At 36.3% G+C, this 22,855-nt stretch overlaps 1 protein-coding gene across 1 annotated transcript in view; it reads right to left on the reverse strand.

Annotated features, from left to right (window-relative positions):
* PPP3R1 (protein phosphatase 3 regulatory subunit B, alpha) overlaps positions 1–22,855 on the reverse strand; it is a 38,680-nt gene that overhangs the window by 6,615 nt on the left and 9,210 nt on the right. Inside the window, exon 2 of the mRNA XM_056487684.1 lies at positions 7,940–7,979. Within this exon, the coding sequence (XP_056343659.1) occupies positions 7,940–7,979 (40 nt within the window). The remainder of the gene's footprint in view (positions 1–7,939; positions 7,980–22,855) is intronic.

A 22,855-nucleotide genomic window follows, 5' to 3' on the forward strand; every position in this document is an offset into this window, starting at 1 on the left:
TTTTGTCCCAGAAACTAAAGCAGATTCAGGTTCTACAGCAGCACCTCTTCATCTAATTTCTTCAAATTTATAGGGAATCTTAATTAAAGCATATACCTAGTACTCTATTTTACACATCTGAATATGCCAAGAATAGACTAAACCTGTGAATCCATAAAAACAATCAAAAGCAATCTTGTACTTTGCTACTGCTGAAAAGCTTGAAAAAATTTCCCCATAACAACCTGAAAATACCCTGTCAGCAACTTAATTTACAAGATCCAAGTCTGTTCACATGTTGCTCATCATTTTTAGCTATGAAGGAGGAACTGATTCTTAGGAGCCCAGCATAGAGCAAACATACCTTGCAGAATCTAAGGCTGCAAACTCCCCCAACCAATCTTCCCCTTAACATAAGCAGTTCCCTCAATATTTATTAGCTCCACTTAGTAGTGTGTTTGCTCCAATAGTAACAGAAACTTAATCTTATCTTCTACAAGGCATATACATCCACCTGATCCATTTCACATCACATTAGTATCTTCTTAGGCTTTTGTAGACGTGCAACATAAACCAAACAGCTGTGTCTTTCCAATACATAAGGTCAGCCAACCTGCAGCTTGATGTTTTGAAATTGTAGCCAAAACAAAGACCTGAACCTATACCAACAGTAACCAATTTCCACTTCAATTCCTTGATATCCTTCTCTAAAAACCAATGAGACACAAATACAGAGTCCTCAGGACTATACTATTTCAGAATTAAAGAGAGCCTGACAGAAGTCCAAAGGCACAAGATGATTTTCTGAAATTCTGCAGTCAGTCTCAGTTACTGCTTGCAAATGCAGAGGCAAAGGGCAAAAACAGTCTACAGTTCCAGAATAATCTTCTCCCTTGTGTGTGAGACAGTGACAGACCTGATTCTGCCTCTAGGGCTACAAAAGTAAGACTCAACATAATTTGCTTTCCTCAGTTTCTAGTAAGCAGTGTGGTATTTCACATAAATATTTCTTTTACCCCACACTTTGCACAAAAGCCTTGAACATGCCTGGAGGTGTGCTCTGAACAGTAAACACCACAGCAGTGGCAGCAGCACATTACACAGCTACCCAGGAACCCCTCCAGGTGACACAGAAGGAGACAGAGCACCACACAATAACCTGAATGTAAAACATCATTATGTGACTAAAAGAATACAGTATTAAACGGGAATGGTAAAGCAGAGCTCCAGGGAAAATCTTATGAGTTCCATCAGCACAAAATGCTGCTTCTCATCAATACACTGAAGGTATTTGCCAGCTTTTGCTTCTGTACACAGAAACTCTTTTGCTCCACTCATCCGCACTCCCAGTCCTTCCACTGGACAATTACTGGGACCACCTCATTTTAATGCAAAGATGTCACCATAGCAAGCTGCAAATGTGGGAATTTCATTTTTAGTGAAAGCTCTAGTTGCAACTTGTATAGAAAGAGTTGATACCCTCAAAACATCCTGACAACACAAGCATTTGAAAAAGCATAAAAATATTAAGAGTGGCTTATGACACTACCTATGTAAGCACATATCCTCCTGTAAAATAAGTATACGGATAGACCTAATTTATACCCTTATTACTTCACTTTAAAACAACTGAACAGCAAACTGAAAGTACTGTCTATGGTGTATATAATGCACTGTCAGTTTCTTACCAGATCAGTGGAATCTCACTTTGAGTATTAAAAGAAAGCCTAATCTATCCATTTGGGTCAGTTCTAAAGCCTCCTATGCAACCTAAAGTACTTCATAGTTCTGCAACCTCACAAAATCACAATGGAGAAATATAATGGAAGAATTAGACAGCTGGATCTCTTCTCCCTTGCCACAAAAGCTAATGAGTTAATGACCTGCAAGTTCTATAACATTTCTAAGTAACACGTAAAAAACTAAGTACCAAAACACAGCAATGACATTTTCACAAGCTAGGATGGAAAGACAGAGCTGCCTGAAGCAGGACTTCAGACCTCTGATCATTAGGTAACACCATTTTCTCACAACCCAGAGGCCACATTAAAGAAGTCTTATTTCATTACTTCAGTTCCATTTCCTGGTTTGGGAGCACAAGTTCATGCCATTTTTCCTCACAAACATAACCTCAATGACTGAAAGTGACACCCAGAGCTCTGTCAGTGTCCTCCCACGAAGTGGAGCTAATTACCACATACGCAAATCACTCACACACTGCTACATAGCTTAAATTGGCACAAGCTGGCACAAAAGACAGACAAGACCAACTTTGCCTTTGCAGAGACACGTGCTAAGAAAACAAAATGTTATCAGAAAGGTATTTTATCTTGAGTTAATACATCTCTAGCAGAAACTACCAATATGAACTATAAAAAGAACGTTTTCTTGCAGCATTCAGAAACTGATCCACTGGACTCAGTATTAACAAGCAATACTGCTCTGCCATCATCTGCAGGGCACAAGAATTACTGTTGGGTTAACTGCACTCACATCTGCAGTTAACAAATGTAAGAGAAGAAATTTTTTTTTTTTTGTTTTGGTTTAAAGATTGAAGGCAAGGAGGTCAAGATTATAGATGATAAAGATAAGAATTAGATCACAGGAAGGAGAGGAGGTTGCAGAGGCATGTAAGAATATTTCTCAAGAATGTTTGTGTTCTGCTGAACTGTAACAAAGCAACAGCTGCCGCAATTATGAAATTAAGTATACCTGAAAAATAGAGTAATTACTCTATCTCCACATATACACACATCCCATTTCATAGATCATACCAGCTCAACTTCAATGCACAGTCCAGGTACAAACATCTGGCAGCAGTTTCTACTAGAAATGGAATCACAAATTTCTCATTCCAAACCTTGAAACATTCAAGCAAAGGATATGCCTGCACTGGAGATGCGAGAGAGGTTCTTTTATTAAGTGGGGGGGGGGGGGGGGGGGGGGGGGGGGGGGGGAGAAAGTCAAAAAACAGTAGTGAAAAAAATTAGCATCTCTGCCAAAAGCTGACCAAGTAGCAAAACTCTTCCAATGTTTTATTTCTGGCAATTGATACATCATAAACGACAGTACTTGGAGGAGGAAATAATGAAAAAGCAAAGTAAGTGCAGGACGAAGAAAATTTTCTTTAATCGTTCATGAGCACATAAACCTCTGTTCCTAATGAATCTATCTGGATAAAGATGAGATCATTGTGTTCATAACTGACTGTATGAGAATTTAATATCAGAATTTCATTATTTTTCCTTAAATATATTGCAGGCACCTCACCTATCATTAAATCCTTTCCACAATTGAATTGAATTGAATTTTAAAAAGCTTATACACTTGAAAAAAATTTTATTTCAGTAGCATCTTTGTCTTCGTAGAACAGTTTTAAGAAATAAGAACAGAAATATAACATAATGGATGAATACATCACGGTATAATATGCCTTAGATTTGCATACCTCCTGTCTATTCTTCCTTTAGTTCAGTCTTCATTTCTTGTGACTCTCCCTGCTTATGCTAAATTTACCTAAAAGCTATGCAGGTTTTCTGGGGCTTAATATTTGTTTCTCCTTGGTATTTTTTAAAGGAAAACAGCATACATTTACTTATAACAGCAGATTTCATTAGTATCTTATTTATTTTTTGTTGATGTTATCTCCCAGAATGCACATATACAACAGTTCCCATCCAAGATGGGTGCTCCCCTTTTTTACAAGGCCTTTAGTTTCCTTGTCTTATCAACAGACTTTCTTAAAATTCCACATAGCTCTCACTAAAGAACAGATCACTGAATTAAATTCTTAAGTGTCTGAACAAAAAATATGACTTTGTGCCCATACAAACTCTCTCAAGTTCTGGTAGAAATGCAAGGCACAAGATAATTCAGATCAAGGGAAAGCTGAACTGAAAGGACTGATGGTGGCAGTAGCAGACAAAATTTAAGAAGATCAGCTCAGGAGAGATAAAAACACTAAAACTCCTAGGAAGCCCAAGTCTACTGTCATGTAAAAAGGGTGATACCACCACAGTAAAATCAGGAGTACTGAGCTTTGTTTACACTGTTTGAGGCAGAGTTTGCCCGTGACTCATCACCACACTGAACAACCCTGAGCATTCCTCTACCTCAGATATGAATCAGCTTTTTTTGTGCTGAGCTCCCCAGATGACACGGGGCTCTGTGCTTCCTATGCTTTTCAGCAGAATCAGACATCCCATCACCTTGGCATTGATGCCCGAGCTCACAAACTTACTGACTGGCTGGAAATAATAACTGTTAAGTGCTTTTCTTTGAAATCCTGTACAAACATAAAATTCTGCACTGTTCTAAAACACTTATAATTATTTATAATCCATTTTGAATTTTGTTCCCCTTGTAATTAACGTAAGGCAGGTGTTAAGTAGTTCAGGTACTAAGGATTTTTTTTGTTAAAGAACTATCAGTACGTTCAAAAAATTCCTCTTCCATCCAAGTATTAAAATTCTCAGGGACAACACCTGCTTCATCTCTAGAATCCATTTGCATACATCTAAAAATATGATGAATCAGGTTAAAATGCTTCCAAGAAACTACATGCAAATTCATTCTTTGTCTCACTCCCATTTTAGTGCAGGAGGCTTATCTCCTAGTTGCTCACTTTCTAATATGCTGATCCACATTACTGAGTACCTCACTTCTTCCCCCCTACACAGCATTAGAGGATGATCCCTTAGATTTTAAAACAATTCTGTTTCAAATTGTAGTGCGTGTAACTGACGTACAGATAAGACTGTAAAAACTATTAAAGTGGCAACTCAAAAAGCTTTATTAGAAGCCAATTTCAGTGTGCTCTATGTTGAAAACAGTACTATCATAAAAAAATTAATTATATTTTTCCAGTTAACAATAAAGGTACATAACTAACTTAATATTAATGTGAGAGCCAGAAGTAAAGTATGCCCTAAAACTACAGATTTCTGGAATTCACTACATTTAGTGGTGCTTTAACAGGATAATTGCTTATGTATTAAGAAACATGATACAACCATTACTGCAGAGCACACAGTATACACACAGGCATCTGCAAAGGGAACAGATATTAAGAAAGCTGTACATCTCTCAGTAATTAAGTGCTGAGCACTTCTGAAATCTAAATGTTTACCCCATATTTAAAAGGCTGGCTTTTCAGATACTCTTAGAATACTGGCTCAAAGGTTTAATTAACAAAAGCCAGATCAGAGCAGGGTCACAGAGAACCCCATTTCACTTATTTTTCAAACATGAAATCATTATAGACAAGAATATTGCAAAGGTATTAGGAGAAATTTTGTAAATCAAACATGTTCTGAAATGAATTTTAAATGTTTCCAGACTAATTTTCCCCCGGAAAAACGTATTGCGGAGCTCTCAAAAATAAAGGACCGTCAGCAAAACTCACATCTCTACCTACAGTCTCATCTGATTCACGAATATAACGTTTCAGAGTAGCAACCAAGTCAGCCATTTCAGTTTTGGAGGTCAGATTTCAAAAAGATGATGCCCTTGAGAACACATTCAACCACTTGTCTTGTATATGCTTACACACAGCTGGCCTAATCCTTTTCATGACTTCAGATGTGTCAATTATAATTTCCTAAGTTAGAAAAGAGATACTAGTCTTCTTATTCTAAAATCCAAACACTCTACAAAAATGTTTATATTAAAAATACTACACTATAAACTATTCTTCACTCTATTACAAAATAGTTTTCTCTACATCTTTTTTTCTTATTTTTTCTTATGGATAATTTGACAGATTCTGACTGACATCAAATTTTCACCATGGAAAGGAGTGGTAGTTTTTCAGTAATTTCTGGTCCAGCACAGCTGAGAAACAAAACCAAACCACTTTAAGGAATCCAACAAACTAATTCACCCTCTGAGAAGAAACTAATGCTCTAAAATGAAAGGTTAAAAGAATATGCTTGAGTATTTAATGGCGTGTACCTCTCTATGGTATCCTGAATTTGCTTTGCATAACTGCCAACTTTAACAAAAAATTACTCTTATGAGACACCAAAGTAGCAACTGTAGGACCAAGGAGATGTTATGACCCAATGCCTCCATGCAAATAGCATTAATATATTATTACTAACTGGGAATCTCCAAAAGGTGAAAATTCAAAATCCGTATCAGATGATTTTCAAAGACATTGTCTAACCTTGCCTTGAAATCTTTAGACCTGTCAGTGACAGTTTCTGAGAAGCAGCAGAACATTGAACAGTTGAAGAACAATGTGAATGTCTACTCAGTAGTCTTGCTTCCAGACATGCAGCTGTGCACATCTGAGCCTGAAACCGCAGCTTTCAGAATACTGAGGCACATAGGATCTTTAAGCACAGCACTATCATTGCAGCGGCTGGGCCCATCCAAGCAGAGGGACAGCAATAACTCAATTTTCCCGGTGTGTACAGTTATGCTGCCCAGGGACACAGCTAACCTTCTGCTGTGAGAAAGGCTATCAGAGCAGAAATAGCTTTAGTCATGCAAAACTTAACATTTAAACAACAACAGCCTCAACATACACTTTAATCACAGAATATAATGCAAAAATCCTCACTTTCTCTGCAATAAAAAATGGGTAAACAAGTTCAATAATAAACCTTCAGGCTGCCTGTTGCTACCAATGAATATAGCTTGTCCAAAAATCAGAAGTTAAAGATGGCAAAACACTGTTTACAATTCTGACATTGACACGACTCACAAAAAACATAATTCTTCAGAAACCAGTCTGTCCATAATAAAACACTGACAAATGAAGCAGTAATTTAAGACTGAGATATATATATATATATGATTCAGGAAAACACTACTCAAGTCTTCATCAAATACAAAACTCCAACCATATATTCGCATTTAATAAAATACCCTGAAAGCATTACACAGCTATGCACTGTTGGGGATGATATTCTCAACTGTTTGCAAGCTTATGACTCAAATTAGAATCCATGTAGATGTTCCCTATTAGGCAAAAAGGACATGCAAACTACCAGCTAAAGCCTCGTTTCTCTGAAAAAAAACCAAACATTTAAACAAAGATTTCTCTGTGACCATTTATTTTCTATTACAGCTTGAGTTACAAGAGCCAGAGGTCTGCACAACCACATGACAAGCACTGTGAAAGTGTCTAGAAAGATGCTCTCTTGAAGAGTTACCCTGTTTAAAAACAAGATCTGATCCACCCAAGATAAGAAATTTTATCAAGTGGTTCAGAAGGCACATACACACGTCTACACACACTTTGGGGCTGATTTTCTATTGAAGAAGATCATTCAATAGAAAAATCAACTAAGAATAGCTACGCTTAGCACAACATCACAAGAATATTTTACAAGACAACCCTTTCTTTGGTCAGCTTTAAGCACAAAATACTGTCATTTTTACAGAGTAGACTAACCCCATGAAATGGAGCAACAAATTTTATTCTCACGTGGCCAAGAGCAAGTAACACCATGTGGGTTCTCACCTAACTGCTTGGCTGCAAGCATACACAGAGGAAAAAAGAGCTCATTTAGTCTCCACCACTCCTTCCTCTGAGGGCACAAAGCCAGTTTAAACAATATACTTCACTCCTAAAACAGTACAGACTGCACCATGAGCTGCTCCACATCTCTGAGCAACTGGCACCAGGACTAATGGAAAAGTCCCACTAGCTGAACTACACTTCACCCTACAGACATCAAGACTATCATAAGTTTGTTTTATATTCTAATAGAACACTCAAAGAAAACCTTCAAAACTTGAAGTGATTTTTATTTTAAAGATGGATTGATTTTTGATTTTTCAATCTAACAGCAAAAGCTGTATTATTTCCAAGCATAATTTTTAACTTTTTAATTTTACTCTTTTGCTTAGTATATAAACTGCATAACATACATGGAAAATTGTACATATCAACCCCCAAACAAAATTCACTACTGTAACAATACAGTGTAGCAATTAAAAGAAAACTTACAGTGCGAGCACATTTCCAAAGGGTAGCTTGCCTCATTTCCCTGAAACACAACAAGAAAAAAGAACAAAGTTGCAATTACTCCCAAATTTGCTTTAAGGAACTATTTAAATTTCAGCACCTTAAAAATCTCGGGCAATACAAGTTACATTATTATTTAAAACACATATTTCACACCAATCACAAAGAGTGTTTTATTTGGATAGATCTATGTTACCAAAATATACAAAGAAATATAAAACCATTAAAAAGTCTCCTTAAATAAGAATTCCCATGAAAAGGTCAGTTCACATAATTATGACAAGAACTTCAATCCCATATTCTAAACTCAGAAAAATAAACTCACTACTTATATATTGAGCAAATACTACTTTTCAAGTTAAAAATACTTAATTTCAAAACTTCACAAAACCGACTTTACCATTTTATCTCATAAGCAGAAGAAGACATGTTCTTATGAATTCCAATGACAAATCTTACTCAATTTGCATAAGGAAACTGTATCAAGTTTTCTTCCCTGAACCACCTGCCCATTTCCCCAAAAACGATTCACACCGCAAGAATTACACAAGTTTTACATGACCAGAAACTCCGACATAACAGCTTTACATTTAAATATTTTTGTAATGTACTCTGTTAATATGTTCCTGCTTTGTAAGTGAATGGAAAGTCAAACTAAGACTTTAAATCCTTGCTACGCAACAACACAGTAATATCACAAAAATCTTAAAACTTTGAGGGTATCAACACTTTAAATTTGCACACAAGAAAATCAACAAGAACTACTGCAATATAAACACCAAAAAAAACTGAAACTTGGTATTTTCCCCCAAATGCCTCACTCTGAGCCAGAGATCACAATACACACATGCTTAATGACTTTTCTGAATCCATTAGCAAAGAAACAGCCAAAAAACTGAAGAGATTCATAAACACTTTCAAAACAAATGTTTTTAAGGGAGTGTGTTACACAAGAAAACAAAGCGTATTTCAGATGAGTCTAAACCAATCAATTCAGCAGCAATTCTCTTATGGTGTGGAACATAAGGGATTCCACAGCTGAGTGCTTGCAAAGAAAGGCTCATCAAAATTATACAAAATTGAACAGAAATACAGAAATTACTTGACAGAAGGGGGGGGGGAAAGGGAAGAACTACATTTAGCTTAGAAGCTCAAATGTGATTGCCATTTCCTAATTAGAGCAGAACGGAGCAGAACAAACATCTCATGAATCTAAACATGTTCAAGAGGAGATGTGGTGGTGTTGTTGAGGGGAGTTTGCATTTTTTAATCTCAGGAACTCATTTTGCTTATCCCCCACAATCCACAGGCTGTCTTGCTTCTTTTAAAAATGTTCACCCATTTGCTTTCTAAGTAAGGCAGCAAAAGGTACAGCCTTAATATCTTCTCCAATGTCTACTTAGAGCAAGACAAAGCAGCAGAACAGAAATGTAGATGAGGACCATCAGGCCACTAAAACCTCAAAAGCACGTCAGGGATGCTCTTCGTACTGACTAATTGCACTGTGGCAGGGAATCCAGGAGAGCATGCCATATAGAAAATATTGCATGGAACCCAACCAAAGTCTTAGGATAAACAGCAAAGACCAAAACAGGTGGCAAAAGGCTAGTGTATGTATATGAATATAAAAGGGTAGGGAATCTAAAATGGGAGAAAGCAGAATTTTGAGACAAGAAGAAACAGGAACCAGGGGATCCAGCTAGGCTGCTCAAGACACGAAGTCATGAAGAGGCAAGAAAAACACCAGACTGGAAGGCTGCAAATTAAAGGAGAAAGTTGAATTAAAACCAGTGCATTTATGCACATGCACATAAATATACAATCTTAACTACTACTGTTCTGGGCATTTACATCCTTGTTTAGGTCTTGGGAGAATATTAATTTCTGGTACAGACTATCACAATTAATCTGCCTAAAGACACATAAATTGCTTCTGAAAACTGAACATGACAAAAAAAAAAAAATGGGACTGTTCTCAGTTCATGAATTGAGTAAGGAGCCTTACTATGCATCTAGATGCACACGCTAAGTCATAAGCAAGTTATCTAAATGGAGTAGCCTATAAAAATATTTGGAGATCAGGGAAAAAAGTGAATAAATTTCAGCTTAGCTTTTGTTTGAAACAGTTACTGCTAAAAAAAGTGTTCAGAATACTTACCTATCCAGGACTGGATCTTGGATATCTAAAAAGGTAGAAAAATCTAGTAAATTACAATGTAAAAATGTAACAAATGATTATTCAACATTTTCCACCTAGTATTTAAGTAAAGTAATTTAAAAAGTAGTTACCTGCTATTGAGGTGTTGAATATTCATCTTCACAGAAGAATCCAAAATTCTTGTAAGATTTAAAAAGATATTGGGGGGGGAGGGGGGGTGGAGTTGGTATGAATAAATATCTGAACTACTCATGCCAAAATTCCTGTTTGCACTGCTGTGACCTGGACAAACACAAAGATGGTGCTCTATACCAAAGCTTGATCTTCACAGATTAAGAGGAATGATTTGGTCTCAGAAGCAGGCCTTTTTTATCATATTCCACAAGCAACAGTACAAGAAGGTTGCTTACTTGTCCTCACATACATTCAGTATGTGAATACACTCTATGACATAGACAGAAGATAAACCATGAAATGCAGACACTAATTAGGCTGAATACACTTCTTGCTTAAGAATAGGCAGGCGGTAAGTAAAAATGGAAGGGCTAGAGCTACATCCACATTCATGTGATCAGAAAAAAAGCAGGGAGGGAAGCACAGCTATGAGACATCATTAAGCATCAAATAAACCCTCTAAAAAAAGGGAAAGAAAGCTGGATACACATTTTCATACACAGTTTTAATGCAAAGAATTACCTAATTTTAACACCAGATGAGGAAGCATTCTAAAGAACACTGAAAAATATTCTTTGTGATTGAGTGCACTAACAGTAAATTTGAGCTACTGCAAAAAAATCACTAAAATTATACACCTTATTCACTAAAACAACACTGCATTTATACTTTATTTTATAGTTTTAAATTACACTAATCTATAAAGACCAAAGTCAGTGTAAAACTCCAAAGATGTAATTTCATCTTGGATAGAAAATTCATTACACAAATGCACCTGCAGAGTAAAAAGGTTCTGATACAATATATGATTGTCTAATTTAAAATCTCATTATAATATTAGTGCTTCCTGCCAGATATATATTTAGCATACCTCACAAAAAGCGAGAGTATCTGCTCATATACACTATACTAGCACATTTAGAAACCAGTGACACATAGTTTGTTTAAGAAACACAGCTTTTACAGAGTCAACATTCCACAAGAGATTTACTTGGCACCTATGCCCAATGTAAAACATGCCTTGCTCAGCTGCATCTGGGTATTGCTATCAGACTGCTGAACTCCACTCTCTCTCAAGCTGCACAAGTAGAAAAAGCAGCTGAAATACTACAGATACTTTGAATACTCTTATCCTTTTAGAATAGTTTTGAAATTTTCTTAAATGCTGCTAGAAGCCTGCAAGTTCATTCCCAGTTAAGCAGCCACAAAATCGTGACTTGTTGACAGAAATAATTACAGGTAAGGGGAAAGTCCAAAATCTACTACAAGAAGGTTGACCCAATTCTGAAAACTGCAGAAATACCAATTTCCTAGAGTGAAGGCAAAACATATCACTAAAAGAGTTGATATGACATGTAATGTGTTCCTTTAAGAACAAAAGTGCGTTTTTTAATTTTCTACTAAGTATTCTTTTCTCCTTTCAGCAACTGTGCCTTTTTTGTTAGGTAAGAATAACCTCTTAATGGACTTTAGTAATTATATCTTCTGTAAATTTTATACACACACACACATATATATATATATCTATGTATGTATTTAAAAACTCTTTCTTGGTTTTTTTTCCCTGGCAGTTATTTCAAATACTAATCACTCGTTCTTCTTAACATCAGTTTTGTACATGCTGCTCCAAGGTAGAATAGTTAAAGCAATTATCTTGACAAGTTTCCTCTTAGTGAAAGATATGAAGATCTGTGGATAGAAAAGAAAAAAGGAAATTAGTAATTAGCAAAATTAGTAACAGAATTTCAATTCTTAGCTACAATTGTTCATACAAAACAGCATGTACACAGATATCATACTGCAAAGCAGTTCTTCAGCATATATTAGTGGAACACTATTTCTAGGTCTGATTATGCATTACTTTTCTGCATGGTATGCATCTTTTTGTAAATAGTTCAGAGTGCTAAATTACAGCATCAGCCCTCAAATGTTTCCTGCTTTTATAAAAGTGGAAAATGTGTTCAAATGCCAGCAGGTGACTATTTCACCTTAGGACTAATCTCAAATTTAGTCCTACAAAGGGGGTGGGGGTTTTGTGAGTCACTACAAATGAGAATTAATTCTTGGTCAGTTAATCAGAAAATTAATTCCTAATCTTTCAAGGAGTCCAATTTGTTTCCACAGCCATGCAGTTAATTCAACAAGGGGAAAGAGTGGTCTCCTTATCTGCTTAGTACATGTACAGGAGTAATTGTACAAGATTTATTTTCTGCAGCAGCATACAAAAGCAATGTAAGTTGTACATCCTTGTAAATTTCCTTAAATATGCAAACTGCCTTGTCACAGCACTGGCTATTCCACCTCTGCACTAGATGTTTCTGCATTTGTGTTTTTGATACAAGGGTACCTCTTGGGGTGCTGGCAACACACTGTATGTTGTGCTTCTTGCATCTGCTTCTATGCCTTCTACTATATGCTACTAATTACCACTGTTAGCAAAAGCAAGAAATTTCAGCAGACAACTGAAACAGCCCAAGCCATGTCAGCTAGGGACCAGAACTAGGCATTATCAAAATAGCCAACTTCAATTATTAATTACACAAAAAGCTGTTTTCCATCATCTCCTACTACAACTCAAAAGAATGGGAGTATTAAAAAGAAAGATGAAAGCAGCTGGGAGTTCGCATTTAAGAAGAGCCCACACATAAGACCCTTCTCCCTGCTTCAAAAACACCCAAAATGCTTCTCTGTCTTTTCTCATTCTTCTCCATACCACCAGAACTAATGATGGATGACAATTACCTGTTGCAGAGAATTCTTCCTCCTTCTTCAAGCTCATTTTCCGTGTATTGTCACTTCCATAAAGCTTTAACAATGAAGAACTGCTTGGTGAAAAGAAGTTTAATTTGGTTGTTTTGTTTTGTTTTTTTTTTTTAAACGATCGTTGTTTAACAAATTACTAGCGCTTTGGCTGTATTCCTCATTTGGTATTCCTCATCAAAAAACAGCAAGCAAGTAGGCAAACTAAAAACAATGGTTTATGTTTTCAAGGCTGTAAAAACTTCTGCATGAATAGAACATGCTACATAGACAAATCTACAAAAATAAAATAAATTTCACAAAAATCCTAGGATGCCTTAAGCCACTTTAATATTTGAATTTCCAAACTAAATGCTGGTCACAAAAATATGCAAGATCTCACCTACTGTAATTTATACATTTTATACGGAACTTACCAGAAAATTAAACAGTGAAAGGAGTTTACCAGAGCGCAGATGAAAGACATACACAAAGTTTCTGTAGACACCACAAAAAATATGGTTTAAAACAAGAAAAGCAAGAACAAGATTTCAGTGCAAAAAAGCAGCAAAAAAAATACTTTAATCTACCCTGTTCAGAAAGAGTATGAATATAGTTCTACTTGGCCTTTTTTGTAAAGTACAATGAGAAGAAGAAAAAACCTCAAAAACCCTTGAACAAACTACTCAACACAGCAACATTGTGTCAGTCCAAGAGGAGTCTATGAATCAAGGAGAATATGCCACATATTATCTTCTATTTAACAAGAATATGAAATCTATACACAGGAAAAGGAAACTTGTAAAGGCAATGTTACAGATAAGACCACCAGGGAATTAGGCATTTGTGTTTTGACTTGGAATAATTAAGTCACTTTTTAGGCTTTTTATTGCAGGCAGTAAGCAAATCCACCTAAAATTTGAATAGTTATCTGAAAACAAGACTTAACTGAAGAACCGATAATAGTGCAGACCAACTGACAAAATTCAAAAAGTGACATTTAAAATAACTTGTTTTACACAATCTGTATAAAACAATACAGAAGTCACAACATTTAGTGACTTCTGTATTGCTTTATACAAAGCAACTACAACGTATCTACTTTGCTTAAAAGTATTTCAGGCAGAGAGAGTGCAACTCCCATAAATACTTCCACGTGGAATTAGCAGTTTCCCAACACAAGACTTCTACTCAAAGAAAATAAATTTATCTCTGAGGTTCTTACAGTTGTACTAATGTTGAGTTAGATTTTGCAAAGCAATAATCAAGCAAAGCCAAGAAATTTGAAGACATTGAATAAGAGGGCTTGTAGAAGTTCAAGCAACATAAGAGCAGTGACAGTTTCACTGTTGACCCCAATTTCTCAGCCTGTTTTCTAATATCATGTCCTAAAGAAGGAATTAAAGAAATACGTAAGAATTCATGTAAGATAACACCCACCTCACATTCAGTAAGTTCAAAAATTAAATATCTCCTAGCAGTAAGCTAGACTACACTTGCCAATCTTGCATTATGTTTTCAGGTTACCAACAAATCCAGTCTATCCTGAAGCTAGGACAGTATGACAGTAGTTTACCGTCCAAGATTTCCAAGCTGAATCCAGTACAAATGACCATTTATTGAGCCTTCATGACTACACTACAATTTTCACCACCTCAGCTCTAATTACATTCATTCCATTTACTGTTGTAACCAAAGCCCATATTTCATAGCCATTACCTTGGCTATCCAAAAATCCAATATATTTTCTGGCACTGGACTGTCAGATCTGGGCATCGTGCTACCCTTTAGTGTGTGCATTCAGTTATCCACACATGCAATAGAAGGAATTGAAGAGGATACAAACGAGCAACAAATCCTAACAGGTTATACAGAAGAGTCAAGGATTAAAGTCAAGTAAATAAATACGGAAAGAAAAGACAAGAAAATAGAGAAGCCGCAGTAATGGTACAAGGTAAATAGCATAGACGTCAAGTGTGATCATAAAGAACCTGGGCATTCCACTGGTATTAAAGAGTTGCATTTCTCCAAGTAAAACTTGCCATTAAAATCAGTAACTCTAATTATGAACACAACCCTAATAGCTAGAACTAGCAACATATATTGAATTCACAGAGTGGCACAAGTAATGAAAAAAATCAGTTTTGGTATTTCTTTACTAAATAAATCTTTCAATGGTCTATATGCAAAAGAATGAACAGTATTTTTATGGAAGAGTATCCACAACTTGTTTCTTTAATTCTTTAGTCAGCCAGCAACAAGATGCATATTGCAGCATTATATTACAGTTATTTTCTCCTGGACCCCTGAAAGCAACTGATGAAATTTATGAACTGATGTTAAATGTTGGTATTTAGATCATCTTGGGTGCAATCACACACTGCATGCAATCTGTCTCCATCATCCCAGTCAGCCTGAGTTTGTGGAAGGCAGGCCCTGCTTGAACAACCTCATCTCCTCCTACAACAAGGTGTCCCACATAGCCGACGAAGGAAAGGCTGTGTATGTCATTTGCCCACACTTTAGAAAAGCCTTTGACATTTGTCTCCCACAGCAATTTCTTGGAGGAATTGTCTGCGCATGGCTCAGATGGGCCAGGAGTTCACTGTTTAAAAAAACTTCCTGGAGGCCAAGCTAAGACTGGTGGTGAATGGAGTTGCATTCAGCTGGAAGCCTGCCACCAGTTCCCCAGGGCTCAGTTTTGGGGCAGATCATATTTAATACCTTTGTCAATGATCTGGACAAGAGGATCGAGGGTACTCTATCATTTTGCAAATAACACTATGGGAGTTTTGTTTGCTGGAGGGTAGGAAGGCTCTGCAAGAGGGATCTGGACAGGCTGGATCAATGGGCCAAGGCCAATGGTATGAGTTCAACAGGGTGAGGTGCCAGGTCCTGCCCTTGGGTCACAACCCAGGCAGCACCACAGACTGGGGGAAAAGTAGTTGGAAAGTGGCCCAGCGGAAAATGACACAACAATGTTGACTGACAGCAGCTGAACACAAGCCAGTGTGTGCCCAGGTGGCCAAGAAGGCCAATGGCATCCCGGCTGGATCAGGAATAGTGTGGCTGGGAGGACCGGGAACATCATTCTTCCCTTGTACTTGCACTGGTTACACCTCAAATATCATATCATATATTCAGTTCTGGGCCTCTCACTTCAAAAAGGACATTAAGGTGCTGGAGTAAGTCTAGAAAAGGTTTGGAATGTTAAGTCCCATGAGGAGCAACTGAGGAAGCTGGGGATGTTTAGCTGAGGAAAAAGGAGGTTCAGAGATGATTTTATCTCACTACAAATCCCTGAAAGAAGGCTGTATCCAGGTGAGGTTCAGGCTCTGCTTCCAGGCAACTAGGAAAAGGACGAGGGGAAACTGCCTTAAGCTGCACCAGGGAGGTTCACATTGGAAAAATCTGTGGAACAGGCTGCCCAGGGCTGTGATGGAGTCACCAACCGAGGAAGTGTTCAAAAACACAGATCACACATTGCTGTCCAATCAATTTAAGGTCTTCTTTAAATAGGTAGAGACATTTTCCTTTTTCTGGCAGGCATAATTTTCAAGAGGCTACAACTATCTAGCATAATACATCCACAACTCCCTAGCATCTCTGTTACAATTCCAACCAGCAGTTTAAAACCAGTGATGTAAGCCAGCCAATATACTCTTCCATTCCACTTTATGCTTGTATACAGCTGCCATTTAGACACTACAGCATAAATTATGTTCTCCCCTACATGCCAATCATTATCCCTTGAAGTTTTATAATAACTTTTTGTAGACACTTTCAGTTACATTTCTTGTAAAATTTACCAGAAATCTGATAAACAACTTGTACCTTGATACTGAACTTGTATCAGTGCTCAGTTTTTATGTAGGATCTTAAAGGTGAAACCATAAAGGTACAAAAAGATAGGTCTTACAGTTGTTGCTAATATTCTAACTCAATACCTCACCTGAATATTAATCAACAGCAAACATCAAGGAAGGCTGTAAGCATTTTACATAGAGAAAAGACGACACTTCAGGGGAAAAAAAATCACAAACTCAGAAAACCAAATAGCTTCTTTTAACTTACCTTAGAAAGCAGAAGATTTCAAGTTTTAAATGTGATACCCCCAAAGCAGCCTAAACTTTTAATCCTGCCTCTAAAGAAAATACTCTGTGACCTTCAGTACTGAAGGAACTCAAAAAAAGATTAATACCTAATTCTTCAACATATTTAAATTGCAGACATCAGAGATAATGAACCAAGGCAAAGGGGATTGGTGGATTTGGGATTACAGCAGAGATCAAGTCAGGTTAAAGCTGTTACAGCACCCTGGCATTGCTTCTTTCAAGTATGCTGAGTGTTATAATTCCCTTTGCTACATTAAAAAAAAAAAAAAAAAAAAAAAAGAAAGTCTTATTTTAAAAAACAGGCAAACCAAAACAAAAACCACCAAACCTATTTTAGATACATTTACTTCATTTGCTCTTAACAAATTAAGTAATGATTCCTTAGAAGACTCTTCCCTCTTGCACATATGTCAGATTCTACCACATCCCCTTTCTGAATAAAGGAGGAAAGAAAGACTTTCGTAGTCTAGGAAAAGCCCACAATTTACTCCTTAGTCACCATCTAATCCAGTCATGTCTCTGCTCAAGCTTTAACAGTCATTTTAAGGGAAGCCACTTGTGCCCTGGCTGGCAGTTGGCCAGTAACTTCTACTATGTTTATTTAAATCCTTCACCGTCCACAAGTCTCCTCCAATGTGAGATATTAATGGCTTAAGGCCATCACAGTCAAATATCTATTCTACAATATCACAGGGAAGCCCTAAATCAGTGAAGCACAAAGCAAACATGAAATTAGAGATGGCTCCTGTTGCCAAATCCTCTACCAGACAGAAAAACTAAAGGTATCAAGAGTGTAAGTTATAAGAGGATTCAGCCTTTAACACACCATTTGGCTTTATTAAGGGAAACAGCAATAAAAAGTGCATCTATTCAAACAGAATAAAACTACTTGTTTTATTCTAAATTCTAATGTTTTGAATTTCAAGTGTTCAGGATTGAAAAGCAATCTATTAAGTCTGTCCACTAACAGCAGGGATTATATGACATATATTCATCTACATCAATCCCATAGCATTCCCTCTCTGAACTCAGTTGACTTGCTCAGCTTCCCACAAAAATCTAGACTTGTATGATCTTAGAGGTATGATTAAGTACTTGGTTTAATCATAGATCTGTACAGGCAAACACAAACACTAATTACTCACCTGCACTGTCTCCCAGAAAAAAAAAAATCACCCAAGACAGAATGAGACATAGAGACCCAGTAGAAATAACAAAGAACAGTTTGTTAACATGCTTAAGAAGAGAGAATGGCCAAAGATAAAAGCAGTTTTACTGCAAAGTCCTTTTCCTGAATTTGGAGCACAAAAGAAGCCATGAGGTCAGAGTGCACACTCATAATATCATTTACTAGGTATGTATGTATTCCCCCAAATTATCTCACACAAGTTTGATGTATACATAATAAAAACATAAAGGATAACTAGATTACTATAAACTTAACTCAATTGTTCCATCTGTAATATGTGAGACTATTCACATTTTCTGTTCTGTTTTATGAACTCCCTAACAGAGCTTGCAGAATCTCAGACAGACAGATAATAAATAGTGCTAGAAACAGACACCACTGAGTTTTTAAAACTAGGTAAAGCAGAGAATAGATGGTGTCACATCTAGAAAACTAATTAATCTTGTTATTTGAAGGAGAAAAGCAAAACCTCATATGTATGAGAAACCACAGACAACAATAAGACCTCTCATTGTCAAAACTTGGAAAAACATTGCAATCTGTTAATAAAACTTGAGAGAAAAAGAGCTACAGGAACAAAAGCATTAACTTTATGAGCTAAGGTACATTTCACAATTTCATTTTTGGCAGTTCCCAGCTGCTACTTTTTAGCAGCAACAACTCAATCTGCTTATCCAGTCACTTCAAAGCTCACATTTTTAAAGCTTGCATCACACTCAAAAATTCTCAGAACCTTGTAATTATAGGTGCATAAATGAATAATGAACTTCTAAAAGTCAAGGAAAGAGCTTCCCAGAAGGATTGTGAAGCAACACAACCTTCAGTAGCGGAAAAATAAAATTCTGCCACCACTAAATTGAAGATCTGATGCCATTAAGAGCTCACAATGGGAAGTCTTTGGGATTAACAGGTTGCTCCTCCACTGCTTCTGGAGAGGTTACGAAAACATTTAAGAGATAATAATTTATTTGCTCCACTTAGGTTAATAGACCAGTTTCACCTACAAAACTTCTTTCTAGGTTTACAACACAAACTGAAGTCAATTAATTCCCTTATCTAAAGGGGAGACCATGGCAGCTGTCCTTTTCAAATTTAAAGACAACTGCAATAGTTTCTCAATCAATCCACACCATGACTGTGCTGTTACATGGACTAACCTCATGCTAGTAAAAAATGAAACCAAGACCATACTGTCCAGAACATTTGTAATCCAAGTACAAAACAAGGCAGAAAATACAAACAACTGCAAGAGAATAGGCAAATCAATAACAAGCTACGAAAAAACCCCATAAACCTGAAACACACCAAAAATCATTACGCATAACAAAAGCAGATCTGAAGAGCATCGGAGAGCTTTCAAAGAAAGCAGCTTTGGAAGTATATAGCGTAAAAGTTTATCTAAAGAGTATAGGAGAAAGCATAAAATGCGACTGAAGACTTGATAAAGTGACTGAGGTATCCTGGGATTTTCAGAGTTAAGAGTCAACATCTTAATGAAGAAATTACATTAACTTATATTTAACAAGATATTTAAGAGAAAGAATAAACTAAAGCATATCACACGGATTTTTTTTTGGGGACAGTACTGGATATAAATTGGATATCAGACACTTATGATCTCAAATTTAATCACTTCATTAGCAGGAAGGATTTTCCCCCTTTGTTGGTGAATATGAAAAGAGAAAATACAAGCAACTGCAAACAGTAAGTTGTGTCATGTTCATGAGAAAGAACTACTTCAGACTTGGAAAAGTAAAGTAACACAGAGAACAAAGGAACAAAACTTCATTCAAAACATTAGACCAAAATATTCAAGCATCACCAAGAACCTGGAAGAACTACAGAGTCCCATAGTTTTCACCAGAAATTAAGATTATTTAGCATATCATACTCTGACAAATGAAGAAAGACAAAACTACCCAAAATATTCAAAAAATTCACTTTTTGCAGGTAAATACCTAGTAGGTGATTAAAGCTCCTTCAGCTTCTCTCTTTCTCCACAACAGTTTGAAGATAAAACAATTTTTTCCCAGCACACAGACAACACTCCAAACTTCCACTCCAACATAAAGCAATAATAACTTCATCACTGGCTGACCTACATATAAATAGGAACAGAACAATTACTTTACAAGAATATATTAACTTGACCTAAAACCATATTGAAATATAATTTGCTATCTATATTGTCATGAGGCTGCTTTTAATTAGGCCAATTTAATTCTCAGCATTTCAAGCACCTATAAAACAACAACAACAAAAAAACCAAAAACAGAACTAGGGAGCTTCAGCAAACAGCTCTATATAGACCTATCCCTGTAAAAACTCTGCCAAGTTAACTCTTATTTCAATATCCCTCCAATATTAACAGTCAAAGAATTATATTCTCTGTAATACTTCCTAGTCAAGCACTCTTGTCACTGGATTGATGAAGAGTGTGAAATACAGGCTTTCTTTTCTCTGCCTTGTTTTTCAACCACGCTTAGTAGATTGTGGAAATCACCGTCACTTAAGGTATAGGTCTTGTTATTATGCTTACAAATTTAAACTTCTTTTTGAGTAATCTTCAAAAACCCAAAGGCTACCAGTATCAGTAGAATCAAAAATTACATCTTAAAAATATGGGTTGTGATAGCTCAAATACAAGAAATGAGTAAATATAAGGATGGCTCAGTCTTCTGAACTTTCTGAACTTCTGGATTGGCTTGTACCAAGAAGACATTTACCTCCACAGGGAGGAAAAAACCCAATAACCATTAGATCATTTTCCTACAACTATACTTCAGCAATGCTGTGAGCATTAGGAAGGAGTAAAAATATTTCCCTTTGCAGAGAGTTTTTCCAAAAAGCAGAAAATGAGCTACAGCAGTCACAGAAACCCAAGCAAAGAAAACAAATCTCTTCCCTAATTTCTGCAAGAAATGGCTACAGATTCTTGTGCCTGATTAGGCTGAGGTAAACATTAAAGACAAGAATTAAGCTAGAAATGACATGCAGCATGTTAACCTCTGACAGGTGATGAACATACAAATTACTCTATGTGTTAATATATAATTATATAACTAGTTACATATATTCATTAATGTTACATAATTAATGTATTTCTTCCTCATGTAGATTCCTTTCCACAAACTGCTATCAAACTTGAGAAAGGAAAGAACGGAAGATGACTATCAGTTAGAAAATAAGTTTAGGTGGCTTCTTTTTATAGGAGAGTTTAGACAGTAGATTCACTGCAAATGGTATTTTTCGAGGGCAAAGAAAACAGCGAAGATATATTACGAGATTACACTGCATCATATAACAGTATTATGCTACTTAATGTAAAAGACTCTACTGCAGTTCAACGTAATTTCCTATTCACAGAAGTAGGTTAGAAACAGTGAAGAACAACATGACCTGTACATCTTTTTTTACCAATTAACTTTCCTAAGGTTTTAGATTTTGACAGTGTATTGAGTCATGTGTTAACTGCAAAGGGTAAGGCTCTAGGAACAGTTACACAGGTACTATAAATTAATCTGAAAAGGTCTGGAGCAAAAAAAGACAATGCAGCTCTACTGCATACAACAGTTTAGCACCAGTTTTAACAAACATCCTTGAGCAGGGAAGTGTAAGTACCAATTTAGAAAGTATCAGTAATTCACAAAGGCTCTACCACAATGGGTTAGAACAGAGTCAGGAAAGTCACACAGCTCAATGTACAACACTGCACAGAAACAGGCTGCATAAGCAGATGCTGTCAGTAGCCTTTCTTTCCACATAAGAAACGTATAAACAGCTCAATACCACTTAGGAAATCAAAAAAGGAAATCCAAGTTTGAAGGGAGATAAACACCTTGTGGCTGCCCAGAGGAAACAGTACAATTTAAGAAAAGATCACAAAGTAGGCAAAATGTCATTCAGGATCCATCATAAAAGAGGCTGAAGAACATTGTGAAGAGTTGTTGTGAAAATGACACCTACTCCAAAACAGAAAAGATTGTTCAAAAGGGGATTTGATTTCACAAACTGTCACGAACAAAAAACAATCAAGGAGGCAAAGATGCAGAACTGGGCAAGAAGTGCTAATTATAGGAAGAAGCGCTAATTATAGGAAGAAGCAGGCTCTGCTGAAGGGGAATTGTTGCATAGAAACAGAATCTGAAATATAGAGATTATTCATATTCTCAACCAGTTAACACTAATCTTATTTTGTCTTTTTCTTTTTTACTAAAGGAAAATAACTTAATCAGAACTTACAGCTGTCAGCTAATAAGTGGAGACATTTTAACAAGTTCTGGTTAAGTTTATGCTATTCAAGGATTCACAAAGAATAAAAATGAATCATATGGTTCGAAAAAAGGACCTATCAAGTCTATGATCCAAAACAGAGGGATCAAATCCATTGTAATTATCAAGAAATTTACAAAACATTAAACAGGTCTTCTTGGTATTATCAGCTTCCTTATTAAAGTGAACACTTAATTTCCAGAACTCAAGAATTTTCCACAAATTAGAAACTGGTTTTCTGAAGATGCATT

This window comes from Oenanthe melanoleuca, chromosome 3 (assembly GCF_029582105.1).
Source record: "Oenanthe melanoleuca isolate GR-GAL-2019-014 chromosome 3, OMel1.0, whole genome shotgun sequence".
Taxonomy (NCBI): Eukaryota; Metazoa; Chordata; class Aves; order Passeriformes; family Muscicapidae; genus Oenanthe; species Oenanthe melanoleuca.